The 15,079-nt window shown below is 38.7% G+C and overlaps 1 protein-coding gene across 2 annotated transcripts in view; it reads left to right on the forward strand.

The window, feature by feature from the left end:
- The window catches only part of LOC145991314 (sialate O-acetylesterase-like), a 40,013-nt gene that overhangs the window by 5,960 nt on the left and 18,974 nt on the right, over positions 1-15,079 (forward strand). For both annotated transcript variants that reach the window (XM_083127313.1, XM_083127314.1), the window contains exons 2-10: positions 3,275-3,356; positions 4,108-4,251; positions 4,746-4,825; positions 5,563-5,649; positions 7,499-7,637; positions 8,120-8,288; positions 9,403-9,497; positions 12,241-12,368; positions 14,143-14,294. In XM_083127313.1, coding sequence (XP_082983439.1) covers positions 3,275-3,356; positions 4,108-4,251; positions 4,746-4,825; positions 5,563-5,649; positions 7,499-7,637; positions 8,120-8,288; positions 9,403-9,497; positions 12,241-12,368; positions 14,143-14,294 — 1,076 coding nt within the window. The remainder of the gene's footprint in view (positions 1-3,274; positions 3,357-4,107; positions 4,252-4,745; positions 4,826-5,562; positions 5,650-7,498; positions 7,638-8,119; positions 8,289-9,402; positions 9,498-12,240; positions 12,369-14,142; positions 14,295-15,079) is intronic.

Genomic DNA, 15,079 nt, shown 5'->3' on the forward strand with positions numbered 1-15,079 from the left:
ATTGGATTGTGTTGAGACAGAGAGGCGGCTTCGATTAGTGCGAGCTAGTGTGGAGCGACCGTGTATTATCATCGACAGGTATGTGTTTTCCAAAACAGGATCCGATTCGTTATTAAATAGTATCAATAGTCCGAATTTCTATCTTTCACCTTTTACTTCCTTTAATTGTATAATTTGACGCAGAGTCACTTGGGGATGGTTCCCGAATATCGCGGGCATCCTCTTTTATATAGATCGCCCCAAGGGGCTCTGTACAGTACTTGTGTTCCAGCATATGTTCCGTCCAAAAATAGAATTTAGAGTGTAAGAATAGGCTTACCAGACGCCTTCTTTCTCCCGGACATGTCCCTGTACCATTTAGTCTCATGTCCGACGTCCGAGAGGAATGGGAAAGGAATCATAGTTTCCAAAAATTTTATGCGAGGCCTCACACAACAAACTTTATGACTAAAATGTATCCATAACTTTCGAAGATTTTTCTTGAACAAGTCTCACTCTCATAGTACTCATGGAGATTCTAGTCCACATCATCAAAATCACTCTTAACCAAGTAATTTCTGTTCTGATTTCTACGACCTGACCAATATTTCAATATTAAGCGGACAGTCCCGGTCGGATACCAAATATGCACGTTGGCGCACACGTTGAAATTTACTTTCAATCTATTGAACAATGACATTCAGGCCCCTGATCTGTTTTATATCACTAATTGAGAGAAGATTTAGAGAATTTTATGTTGCAAGGGTTGGCAACACTGAAACTAAGATCTATTGATCTATTTTATTTGTGATGAGTATACAATCCGGTGAGAACCAATAGAATGTTTCTCACAATGACGACTGCAAAATTTATTATTATTTTCTGCTTTTGAACGTTTAATCGAAGATTTCTTTGTCTCATGGCGCAAATTTAGCACAAATACATACCAACTAAAAAGGAGATAAGGAACACTTGAGGAGTACAAGATAGGAAGGGTGTGTGAAGAAGGCGTATCCTTTGATTGTCACATAATCCCCGATAAGATATACAAGGATATGCATTCACGTGCAATGCATGTTATTGCCTGATGACTTTCCAGGATGTGAAGAAAATCACGTAATTTCCAATACTGAACGTTAACGTAATATTAGCGATAGCAACTGTGAAATTACATACGGCACCTCCAATGTTGCTGAAAAATGTAACAAAAATAATAACAGACGAAACCTTCTGGGATGCGATCCTCAATTATTCCTCTAAATTTATCCGGGAAATTTCTCAAGATTTCTCACACCACAAAAATCTGCCATTTTGAAATACGCCTGCTATGTTGGAATTGTATGCATCACCTTAGTTTCTCGATCATATCTCTTATACTACTTAACATTGAGACTTTGCCTCTTATAATTCCTCCTTACAGTAGTCTATATCAATTTAAAAGATCAGCAATTTTTCTCTACAGGCAGTCATTTTCTCGCAATTCTTTAATATAATGAAAAATATTATAATTGAGAAGAAATAATAGTTTCCGTTTCAGAAAAACTCTTCGTAGAGCAGAACTATGAAAAATATCCAAACACAAAAGTTTTTGATTGTTTCAAAATTTAAAATTACATGTAATAGTATATTTTTGTCCGGGTAAAGTCCGAATTCACTGGAATATGTTAAGGAGCAGATAAAATGTTATCAACCATTTCTGTTGCTCTTTGAAATGGCTAACGTAAGAAATTTTTTAAAAAAGAAAAAAAATAATAATGATAAGTAATTTAATAAGACGATTAAGCGTTACAAACAAGCACAAGGTGTGTCCTTTGTTTCATATTACACCCTTTCATTCTAATAGTATAACCTTAAAGACATTAGAACTCGGCCCTTAACAGCCTGAAACTATTTAGTATACTTCACTTTATGCAAAGCAAATATTTTAGCATTATGTAACTATTTTTTTTTTAGTTCTGGTGGATTACAGATGTTAAAATATTTACTTTGAAACTATGAATATTATTGTGCTAATATTTTTTTTTTTAAAAAAAGATAGTATATTACATCTTAAGCACGTCCTTGGCTCGTAATGACTGTAAGAAGGTGAATACAAAAATATTTCCTTCTAGTTGTGAATGATGATGTATTTAACGACCAAAATATATTTAGAGGGGGAAGGAGATATATTTACCACAAGGTAACTAACCTATTGCTGATTCACTGCTTACAGTTAAATCTGAAGCTTCAATTGATTACGTCTGATTGTTATCTACGTGGTCAACACTTAAGTGTCTTATCTCCTGCAGAGAATAATATAAAAATAACAACACGTCTCCTCAACCCTGCAAATTGAACTTCATCAGGCGAATTACAAAGGTGGGTTTCCAGGGGACCACAGGCAAATAACAGAGTTCAAACGACAATTACTAGTTTGTGTGTCTTGTGTTTCGAATATAACATTCTATTCTTTTTATTTCTTTTTGGTGGAAAGTTTTGTGGGTATCACGATTTGTTTACAATTGGAAGATGACAGGAAGAATGAATCTGTCCAGAATTATCAGTTATTCTCTGTCAGCTGGAAGAACGAAGGCAATGTAAAAAAATGCATGTGGCGTGTGAAAAGTTATTGGTTTTTCCAAGCTATTCAAGAATCTTGCGTGTAGGAATATAGTGCATGTGATGAAACCACGCCACTCAACGTAGTTGCTATATTGAAGTTGTGAGTCCTTATATTATGAGCTGTACAGCTAAGACTAAACTCCATGGCGCAACAGCCCTCTAAGGGCCAGAGCGGCTTTTTCATTGGGTGACGCGTGAGCAGTGCATCGAGTCCCATCGCAGCTGTTTTCTGGCATTCGAAATCGGATCCCGCTACATCTTCTTTTCAAGTAGCTCCCTAATTGTCCTCACGACGCTAGGTCAACGCCGAGATGTTGGGAGCTCCCACCAGATATCGAACCCGTGACAGCTCGCACAGAAGGCGAGAGGGCTAATCATTCAACTACTCGGGAGCCAAGGAGCTGTACACCTACGACCAATATATCCATGGGCAAAATATCATCAGAACGAACCAATAGAAAATGAAGTGGTTCTCGGCAACCTTGTGGTTTTGCTTCCATTAATTTCTTTTTACAGTGAATGGAGAATAGTTCGTATTGATGGGATGGTGGAAATTCTCCCATAATACACAAGACGAACTCTAGATAACCAATTATTCTACAATCCAAGACATAGTCAATTGCTTTTCATCATTACTTTGCGTGATTTTAAAGTTGTTTATCTCCATAAATTTAATTGATTTTTTTCCTTCCAGATGAAGGGAACGGAATTCCTTCTTTTCTTGTCGGCCGTAGCAGCTGTTACCTCGGCTGATTCTACGGGGAAGCAACCACGTGGTAAGTTGTATGAGAAACATAATGAGGGTCTTTATGGTCATAATGCTTAGAACTTATTCTCAATTCCTAATGGCTGCATCTTAAAATGTTTAGCGCTAAACTTTAAAAACTCTGAGAGAGCTCTCATTATACGTGGGAAGGAGAAATTAAATTAATTTCTATTAGACTATATCATGATGGCAAATATATTTTTCCCGCAGGAATTCCATGCGCTCCAGATGCATTTTGGTCATTTAACGTCGCTATTCTAACTCACTGGGTTAATCTCGACGATGAGAATGAATGATGAGATAAAAATCAACGAACAGACGCAACACCCGTGAATTGTCCGAGAATCGAGCCAACCCTTCGGTGGTGAGGCCGTGTGTTCACTACCCAACGGGTTCGGCCACCGAGGTGGCTGCTCCACATGCAAATGGAAATCTCTCTTCAAGCATTTGGTTTTTAACACCACTCCAACTGAAATATTTTACATTACAAAGAGTAGTTGTGACAATACATTATGGAAGAATAACTTCTGACAATTACAGCATTTGCTTGAACATTAGGAAGAAAGTAAACCTGTGCATAAAACGACAAAGAAAAAATCCCCATCTGAAAACACCTATCACAGGAATCGAACCCGAATCTCACGTGTGGCAGTCAGAAACACCTCCGACTATATCATCACCGCGGCTCTAAACATCTACATACATGCGTGCCCAGTCTGTTGTGAATTATATATTAATTAATATATATTTTTTTTATTCAGCTGCGTTCAGCTTAGCGTCCTACTATGCATCCAACATGGTTCTCCAGATGTCCCCCAAGTCGGCCAACGTCTGGGGCTACGGGGAGCCAGGGGCGACGGTCACCGTCAGCATCGATGAACTACAGAACCAAGGACAGGTCGGTGGTAAGGAAATAAAGATCTTACTTTCTTGGAGGGAGGTAGACATGTATCGCTGGATTCAGGCGTAAACAGGGAGGTTGAGATAAATCATCATGATTAATAGCTATTTACAATAACTAGATTAAACAAATATATAATAAAACTACATATTGAATCATTCATTTCCTTACACTACTATATTCCTAGACCTCAGTTTTCTATCGCTGACCCCCCTGAATCCTAATTTTTAACATATATTTAATATTATTATCAGTTTTTGGATATTTACACAACGAAAAATAGTTCATCTACCTATGCAAGGATTTACGTAACGTTTACACAGTGACCGCCCCAGAGTGGGTTAGAGGGTGGACGAGTACAATACAGTCAAATTAACTTTTACCCCCAAAATGCAATTTCAATATGATAATAACCGCGCCCCTCCACCCGCATTATTTAGGTTGCTAAATTCTATTCTCCACAGGGAAATCAATTACCTTTACGCATTTATTTTCCAGACAACGGCATGTGGAGCGTGGCGCTGGATCCCCATGGCGCGGGCGGACCTTACACTCTCACTGCGACGCAGGAGTCTACGGTGAGTACAGTTACCACGGATTGGGTGGGAAGAGTGGATGAACATTTTCAAGTGGACTGTGTTTCTTTCTCTAGTCTTTTCATCTAGATCTCTTTCTCTCCCCCTCCTTTTGTTTTGTGTGCATTTCTCTGGGTGTAAGGGAGACCTTCTGGTAAGGCACCCACAAATCAACCTCGCTTCCACGTAGTACACCCCGGGAACTTCAATGTTGCAGGTCAACAAGGCTCAGGGGTCATCCAGGATAATCCTCTCTGGAGTCGTGTTGTCCTGTGTGTGCCGAGTTCCCCTATTCAGCCTCAGCTTTTAACAGGAAAGGAAACTTTAGTCCTCAGAGACAGCATAGTTTTAGTTCTTGTTTAGTAAAATAGCTTTAAAAATTGAGTTAGGAAGTTTCTTAACAGACATTTTATTTCTTTGTTAGGGCCCTGTTCTGAATTTTGTTTTAGTTAAGGGGCAAAAATAGCCCATGCCCATATAGTCATAATATAAAAATCAATCACTCATTCTCTTGCCTCTCAATTTGTTTCGTTTTTGTCTCCGAGTTGGTGTACACGTTTCTGGCGCTACTATAACGGAGTCCGTTAAACGGACTAGCCAAGGTTTTCAAGTGCTTAATGTTTTACAGCTTTTTTCCATTTGGGCACAATATTATTTCATGGTGGGTTGTAGCCATCTCACGCCCTTCCAGTGACAATGCTCCTGATTATATACTGACACGCTTATTTTCTGTTTGGTAGGGCGACAGCATAGAGTTGCAGGACGTGTATTACGGAGACGTGTGGCTGTGCAGTGGACAAAGCAACATGCAGCTTGCCATGAGTAACGTAAGTACAGCAACAGATAATCAATCCCTGAAGATGAGAGTGATGTTACCTCTCGGAAGCCTATCCGGAAATCACCTGGTTGATATTCTGAGTAAACCTTCAACAGTAACAGTTTCGATAGGCTACTGCCAGAACAAAACTTATTACAACAAAAGGGTGGGCGTCTCCAACAAACAAGATACTTGATAGGAAGATGAGCGATCATGAATGTATTAAATTTCAATTCCTACCTCACCGCTTCCTTCTGACGATGTTGCCATTCTCTAATTTCATACACAGTTGTGTCAGATAGGAACAAACAAATTCTCTTTAAGTTATTGTTTTACATATATCTATACTAGCGACTTGCCTGCGTTGTATTTATATGTTTGTTCATCAGGGGACAGAAACCGCCGACACCAATCATTCAAAACCAAATCGTCAAATTCAAGCCACGTTCTCACGATAGAATGAATATAATTATGAAGCATTAGTTTACTACAATATTAGTTGGAATTAGAAATTAACAACGTTCATAAGAATTACAGGCGGTTTCATTAGTCTGTATATATGTACATCTCAGAAATACGCAACCATATTTAGATGTCTAATACACACAGCATCACGTGTTGAGGAATTTTGTTTCAATATAAGAATTTTCACATTTCTAGGTCTAGGGTTTTGGGCTATAAACGTATCCCCTTAGGGGTTGAATTTCGGAAAATACCTTCTTAATAATTGCTTACGTCATGAGAGAAAGACCCTAAACTTTCAGGTTTTTAGGTCCATGGCTTTGGACTGTGCGTTAAGTCAGTGAGTGATGATGTGTGTGTGTATAGCTATATATATTTATTAAGATACTTCAAAAAAAGTGTAAAAGTATTATTTTTTGCTTTGAAATTAATTGTGTGAAGGATTTGACCTCTTAATTAACAGGAAAGAAACAATAACTTCTCTGAGAGTGTCTGCATTCGCAATGAAGATCTCATTTTTGACAGCCTCGCATTTAAGAGGAGTTAATGTATAAATGTCTACTTGCAACTAGGTGTTCCAGAATCTCTCCACCCTTTCCAACAACTTTTGCTCTCTTTGTATTAGGGTTGCACCAGTTGTTACGATTCCAGTTTATTGTACAATACAAGTTCTATAATCTACGGTGCTCTAACTCATCGTATTCATAGGCCGCGTAGCAAAAAATTACGAACGTAAGTTTACAATGGAAATCAGGTACAACACCGGCATTCATAGATGCATTGCACAACATCCAGCATTCTGTGCACAAAAACAGTTGAAGGTCAAAAGAGAAAATTGTTAATTGGTTGGACTTGATGGTGGTGAATAATGCAGAAACGCGAAATTACAGAAATTTGCATGAACTTGGCAAAAGATTAAAATAATTGATATAACACACGTGTGAAGTAACAATAGCACAAGCCCTGACAGGGTTCACGAAAGAATACAGGATTTTCTTTTCCTTTTTTGTAAATTGTAAAATCCGCCACTTATCTTATTCGGTGTGCTTTTGCTGCGGGTACCCTCCGATTAATCCGCAAACCATTTTTCGATGCATCATTTTACACATTAATGAAAATTTTCCAAATACATATTAGGTCAATAACTATTAATTACAGCTACTATATCATGTGTACAGTCTTCTTCAAAATGTTTCTCACCAAACGCAAGAGCAATGGCTTTTGGGTAACCAAGTATTAAGGAGATCTGGCTCGCACACAAGCCCATGGGATATTAATAATTTTTATTAGCATTGATATAAATTGGAATATGGCATTCTGAAACGATCAGCATTCATTTATGTTGTAAAAGATTAATGGGTTAGTTCAGACGTGTCGGCGATTGCCTTCTCCCGCAGATATTCAACTCCAGCGAAGAGATATCCGAGGGCCTGGCCTACAGCGACGTCCGTTACATGTACGTGGGGCAGGCGTACTCCGCCACGGAACAGGACGACGTGGACACCATCTGGACCCAATGGACGACGCCCTCGCAAGGTGAGACATTGCCCTTCTTGCCTCAGACTTCAAGTTTTCCCAGAATTAATTAAATAGGATGGTAATCCGTTAATGTCTACAGATTAATTTATCTAATTTGGAATAAAGAAGAAATTCTTCAACAACGGAAGTAATCTTATTTTGTTCCCGTGTTTAATTGCAATAACTACCATCAGTGGTAATTGTTCTTGTATTTAAATGTAACAGATCAACAACTGATTCCCCCCAACTCTTCTCCCGACCTAAATAACTAAACATTTTCTGCAAGTCACCTCGAAACAAGAGACCTCACTCTCAATCTTGCGACAGTGGCAAGAAGACATTACTAAACACCCGACGATCTACATGACATGACAAAGACCTAAATTCACAATCTGGTAAGGTATGGTATTTGTGGAGAGAATGTCAATAGCTTTTGATCATAATATCGTAGTAAACTGTCAGCTGTTAAAAGTTTTACCTGAGACGAATCTCCCTTGTAGATTCTCTGCCCAACTTCTCGGCTCTGTGCTTCCTGTACGGACGCCGCCTGAACGATCAGCTGAAGATTCCGATCGGCCTGGTGGAGAGCAACTGGGGAGGAACTATCATCGAGGCCTGGAGCTCTCCGGAAGCGATCAGGGCCTGCAACGCAACGAAGGAAGCCTTGTGGTAACGCAAACTATGCTGTTTTAGATATTAACATTCAACAGGCAACTAATATATGAGCTGTCCGGGCTGTATACAAAAATAACTTCTTGTAATGCGAAAACTACTCCTTATACTGTCTCTTAGTGCAGCTAAGTCGCTAGACCATCGATCCTAGATTTCAGTAGTTCACTTGTACGAATATTGTAAATAAATGTACAAGAAAAAAATCTTGAAATTGAATTCCTGTATATTAACTGACACTAGCGCTCCCTATAAATCAATGGAGGTGGAGTCCATTATATTATACATGTTATCGTTCTTTGAAGAATTGTAAAACTTGAAGAGAATTTCAATTAATTAGGTTACAGTACTTTTTACATAATATACAGGGTGTGCGGGCTAGAGTCACGCATGCTCATCAAATGCCTGGGAACCGAGATCCCCAGATTTGACACCATTAGACTCTTATGAATGGGGGTTCATTGAAGATGTTGTATGCAATAGGAAAGCTCACGATTTGGGTGATTTGAGACACCGTATTGTTGCGCTAATAACGTCTTATATGCTTGTCAACACTTGGCACGAGCTGGAGTATCGTTTGGATGTTTGTCGAGTTACAAATGGTGCACCACTTTTATGTGTACCAGCGTACATGAAAGCTTTCCAAGTTACTTTGTTAGAATCCAGGACAAGAAAGTTAATGAACTTTACAGATGCTAAAATATATGTGTGTAGCCTATTCTTGTAAACCTCTACCCCGCACACCCTGTATATTATGTAAAAAGTACTGTAACTTAATTAATTGAAATTCTCTACAAGTTTTAAAATTCTTCAAAGAACGATAACATGCATAATATAATGGACTCCAGCTCCATTGATTTATAGGGACCGCTGGTGTCAGTTTCAAAAATTCTTTCCTGAAAATGTATATACAATATTCACCAGCAAGAGATTTTATGGACGCACATTTCTTCCACACGAACTGTAAAACAGATCAATTAATATCTACCTTCTAATTATAATTTAGGCTCTGTGTGTGTGCTTATTAACGGCTTTGATTAAATAAGGATAGATTCACAATTTTGAGAAAAATAACAAATTTTAAAGCTAATGTATTTCATTGTCTTAATTCCAGGCCGCACCGCGATCAAAACGAGGCTTCGGTGCTATGGAACGCTATGATCCACCCGCTGCTCAAGTTATCTATCAAAGGAGTCATATGGTATCAAGGTGAGTAGGTAGGAAAATAACTTAGTTTAATTGTTTGCACAGGAGAGGATGAAAGGTTTGAATTACTTAAGGGAAGTAAAGGCCAGGGCTCGGAAGTCGATCTTCATCTCGACGTCTTGAAGACGATGTTTTCCTAAATTTGACATTTAAAAAAATGTTTTTGAATGTTTTTATTCCGTTCTTATAATTCTTTAGCTTCTGTCACTACATTTTGCTCCTTCATGGTCGTCTCGTTCCAACATTCAACAACGGAAAATAAATGTCTTGCTTCGGTTCAAAATGCAAGCTACAAAGAGAATGCTGGGCGGGGTCTCAGATAACGAAGAAGGGAATTGAAGTTGCTGTAAATAACATGTGCGTACAATCGCACTTCATTGTTACTATTTCCCTTAGTTCCATAAATTTATACCAGCAACTAGCAACCTGTGTCCATTTGCTGTCATGTCACGTCGTTTAATCCGGCTCGTTAACCGAGTGGTCAACGTCACGCGTTCCGAAACTAGACGTCACAGGTTCGAAACCTGGGCTATGGATCATTGTGTTTGTCCCACCATTGTTCATTGTTCACGAGGAAGGACAATGGGGGAACCGACATTAGGTGGAAAAGACGTTCTGATCTTTTTAGCAGGGTTGTTAAACGTCCAGGAACACATAAATTCTAATGGGTTCTATTGGGTTCTGCTGCAGGACAGGGACCTTTTCTCTAGCACAATTTAAATTCGGTTCAAGTTGCGTATTGTTACATTGAAAAAGGTTCCTGGACCGTATTTTAATTGTTCCTGAAAAAAAGGTTCCTGGACCGTATTTAAATTGATGCGGGAAAAAAGGTTCCTGGACCGAATTGAAATTCATTTTGGAAAAAAAGGTTCCTTGATCAAATTTAAATTGATCCGGAAAAAAGGTTATACACTATCTAGAACTCATTTACGTTTGCTGATTTTCTCTCCCAGTCCGGGATTGAATTTATTTACAATTACAGACCAGGCTTGACCAATTAAAAGTTGCCTTCTAAAAATGTCCGCGAGTACGTTTTACATTGGAATGTCACACTGGGGTTGTAGAAAACATACCGCATGAAATAAATCAAAACGCTGTTGTTCTCTCGTGGACCAGATTCAAAAACTCCCTTGTCGAAGAGTTACTGTACATAACGCAATGGACTATATGGCGTCACATTGAGTTGAAACAAACCCGTCACGTGTTGCTCCGGCATCCGATCCAGGAACCGCAGCCAATAGAAGCCGTCGATGAGGTAACGTGAGGCTGCTGTGTTCCCAGCAGATTTTACAACAGGGAAGGGAAGTGCTGCTACAACCAAGTGAAGGAACGCGCGCGAGAGAATGGGGCTACATTGACTGCAGCGTTTGCGTTTCGCCCATTTCTTGTACCTTAGATTCTCGAAACAGCCAGCACCTGGATTAGTCTTTCATGCTCACAAGTGGATAATTGTTTATCGTCAGGTCCGTATTCGATCCAAGTTGCGTATTGTTTCATTTCAATACGGAACTTGGAGCTTATTTAAACTGATTCGGAAAAAAAAGGTTCCTGGACCGTATTTAAATTGATCCTGGAATAAAGGTTCCCGGACCGAATTTAAATTGGTTCGGAAAAAAGGTTCCTGGACCGTATTTAAATTGATCGGGAAAAAAGGATCCTGGGCCGAATTGAAATACTTTACAGAGAGAAAGGTTCTTTACTGTTCAGAACCCATTTACGCTTGCTGATTTTCTCTCCTGGACCGGAATTGAATTTATTTAAAATTCCTGGGCCTTTAACAAGCCTGCTTTTTAGCCACCAGAAGATAAGAGCATACTCTGGAATGTATGCGGGTGAGGCGGACATCTTCCCAGGGGCCCCCTTCTTTTATTTCATCTGTTCACCATTCATCGTCACGATTAACCTATAAGGCAGAAAAGCGTCATAAACTAATCAAAATAGAAATTATGTCGATTATGAAAAATTGTAGCTTACATTAATATCTAAAGCAGGTCATTTTGTAAAATATTTGGCCACTTTATACGTTAAAGTTTTTCATTAAATCATCAGCTTCCGAGCTGTATTGATGATATTAGAAACTGAAAAGGCTAATCTACTAGTGAAACTTATTTCTATTAAGTGGTAAATGAACGCAACTTAGCTTGGAAAGCCTTGAGAACGAATAGTTCATGTGTGAAAAACGATATTAGAAGCAATAAAAGTGGTGAAATCTCGCCTACATGACAACGGATGGTGTGCACGTGAGCTTCTGTTCAGTGTGTGTAGGTGAGTGGTACAAAACAAAATTTCTAAAGCAATGTTACGGATTATGTAAAGTAATTGTCACTTTCCGGATGGGACAGCTGTATAGAACGCTGACGTTGGTTCAGACTTGAAAAAATCGTCCGGGAAGAATGTAATAAAACTGATCGGTTAGCCCAGTCGCTGGTCGACCTTGAATATTTGCAACTCATTTTTCCTGGTTTCGTTTCATAATAATTTTTGTATGCAGAAATTGATAAAAAAAATATTTTCCATAAAGTGCACCACAAGTGTATTGGAACGGACTGCAACACCATCAGCCCTTCCCGTTCGTCCTAAAAATAATAAAAATGCACCATCAATTTGCTTTAATTCCAAAGTTCTGAGTTTTGATAATATTTCTTCTTCCTATCATACTTCTTTTTCTGAATTTTACTTGGGGATAAAGAAGTTAGCTTCGATTAGGAAGAATAAAATTGCGAAAATAAACGGATTTCTTTCTTAGGCGAGAGCAACGTGGGAACGCCAAACAACTACACGTGCATGTTCCCTACGATGATCGACGACTGGAAGAGCAAGTTCTTTGGATCCAACGACGGGAGCGACCCCACCTTCCCCTTCGGGTTCGTTCAGGTGAGACAATGAAACTCAAAAATTACATTTTAACTCGGAAACACAAATCGGGTTTGCAGATAAATGCAAACTCTTAAAATATCGGACATTGGTGTATGTACTATTTTCGTTTTGACTTTTCATTTCAAGCTGTGTGAAAATTAATGCTGAAGACGTTCAAAATTTTGGGGCATGTTCAAAATTGACCAATATTTACTTTTAAGATGTGTTTAGTAATTGCTATTCCAGACCTCATTAATTTTATATATTTATTGTAATTTATTACCCCATAAATTACAGTCCAGCCAGGGAAGACAAAACTAGCTGGAAAGGTCTATTCCAAACGCGAGAGGGGAAGTAGGTAGAAGCACCAGCCAAACTCCACTGTGATATTTGGTCGGTATTGCTGCTACAACAATTTTCGTCTTCTTCTAAGAGAACCAAACCCAACTAGCCTAACTTAACCACCACAGCTTATTTACTACTCCAAAAAGATACCAGCCAATGGGAATGCTTGAAAAGGTTGTAGCAGCAATCGCTACCTTTCGTGTATATAGATTTTGCTTGTTTTTATTTTCATTCTGAACCCTTCCATAATTTGAAACATATCTCTACTTCCTTCATTGATGTTTCCACAGCAAACGGTTTTCATGGAACCCTTCCCTTCCCAAATTGTCGTTGCTGCCACATTCCACCAGGTACCAGACCGGAAACGTAACTTTTTTACTTTTTTATATGGGTCAACTTTAAGCCAAAAATTTCGTAGAGAAGAAGATACTATCATGGATGGGAGCATACCTTCATATTTCTACTTGTAACAACTATTTTGAAGATTGTGAATCATTGCACCACATATGATTGTAATTTTTAAGTTTACTAAGAAATATATAACGCTACATATTACACTCTACAAGTGAGTACAAATAATTTCTTCACAAAAATGAAAACTTAACAAGCTCTAATGTGCATCTCCGCCATAATTCTAGTCCCAGGACTATGCACGGCTTCAAACAAAAACTTATCCTTCAGTCTGTGATTTCTGCAGTCACCCCTATTTTGACACTGAATAAGTCAAGTTGGCGCATGCGCACTTCTGTCCATGGTTTCGGACTGTATATACACTGGTGTTTGTGAGGTTCAAGACAGTTTTGTTCATTACAAAACAACATTTTTAATTACAAAACATTCTATAGTTTACAATCAAAATATTGGTTTTCTCTATAATAATCTGAATTTGTTAATTTCTTTTCCAGTTTGATTTTAAATCTCGGCATACACTTTTTCACTCTTATACCATTCGGTAGGTGGTGGAATGTTTTACTGTTCTTCGTGAACTAGTAATAATTCAAGTTTTATTCTGGAAGGAGTTTCATTATCATTGTGTTCTTTCGACCTTCCGGTTGTAATATATTTTCTCTTGCATACAGTGCCATTACAAAATGTAAAATATCAGGAAAATAAATATTTCGAATTTTCTAAATGTAATTTTGAATTAGTTTCGCAACTTTGCATTCAGAAGTAATACATTATCCATATATTTTTATAAGTTCTCGAAGTTTGCTATAAAAATGCAAAGAAAATAAAGGCGTAACTTCTTACTGTGATTCGCATGTAGATAAAGTCTCTGCCATATGCTAACTCCCTGTTGATTTGTCTTATAAAAACAACTAGAATGCAAAAAAAAAAAGGGCCAAAATAACGTCCATGGTCATGTGGGAACCAAATTCCTAATTCGTTCTCCAAGAACAGCTATTTGTTCGCTCCCTTCACGTGGTGCATTTTGTTTATCTTCCAGCTCGCGCCGTACAACTACGACCAATGGGACGGCTGGTCCTTCCTCCGCTGGTCCCAAACGGCGGACTACGGCTACGTCCCCAACCCTTTGATGCCGGAGTCCTTCATGGCGGCGGCCTTTGATCTGCCGGACGACGACTCACCAAACGGATCGTAAGTGAATACCCTATTTTTGTTATTTTCAAGCCGATCACGAGGTTGTTTACAGTTTCGCCCAAAATTCGGCCTTCGCCCCAGATATAAATTAGTTGTTCATTAGTCTACGAGTATGAAACACATTGGTGGGGAAAAAATCGAGGATCTTAGTTTCAGGAACTATGATCGCCGATTTTTTTCCACATCTCCTGAATCAGTGTGAGCAAGTTTGTTAGTCTTGTGCATTCAAGGTTCCGCAGCTACCGATTCTATCTATAATAGTAATTTTACCTTATTTTTGTAATATTTCTAAACTTTGGCTTTCATCTGTCTTTTGGTTTAGTATTTAGTTGGGAACTTGATTTTTGTAGCAATTTATTTCCATGAAAATCTAGAGTTAAATCATTATCATCCTTCGTAGTTTCCTGCCTCTGGCTGGGTCGGCATAGAAGTCAAGCCTCTCCATTTTTTCCTGGTCTTCCACGACTCCTCTCTTTCCATGGTGTTCCAATCTTGTCCTCTTCTCCTAACACTCTCCACTACCTACTCTTTCCACCGACATCTTGGTCTCCCCCTTTGCCTTATTCCCACTCCTTGTGAATGGTAAACTCGTACTGGTAGTCTTTCTGCATCCATCCTCTTCATGTGTCCGAACAATCTCATCTGTGCCTTATCTAGCCTGACCTGAAGCTTCACCACACCCACTGTCTGTCGGATCTCCTCATTCCTTATTCTATCCCTTCTAGTCTTCCCCAATATACTCCTTAAAAATTTCATATCCATTCCCTGCATCTCTCTTTTGT

Source organism: Lepisma saccharinum, chromosome 8, assembly GCF_977018435.1.
Source record: "Lepisma saccharinum chromosome 8, izLepSacc3.1, whole genome shotgun sequence".
Lineage (NCBI taxonomy): Eukaryota > Metazoa > Arthropoda > Insecta > Zygentoma > Lepismatidae > Lepisma > Lepisma saccharinum.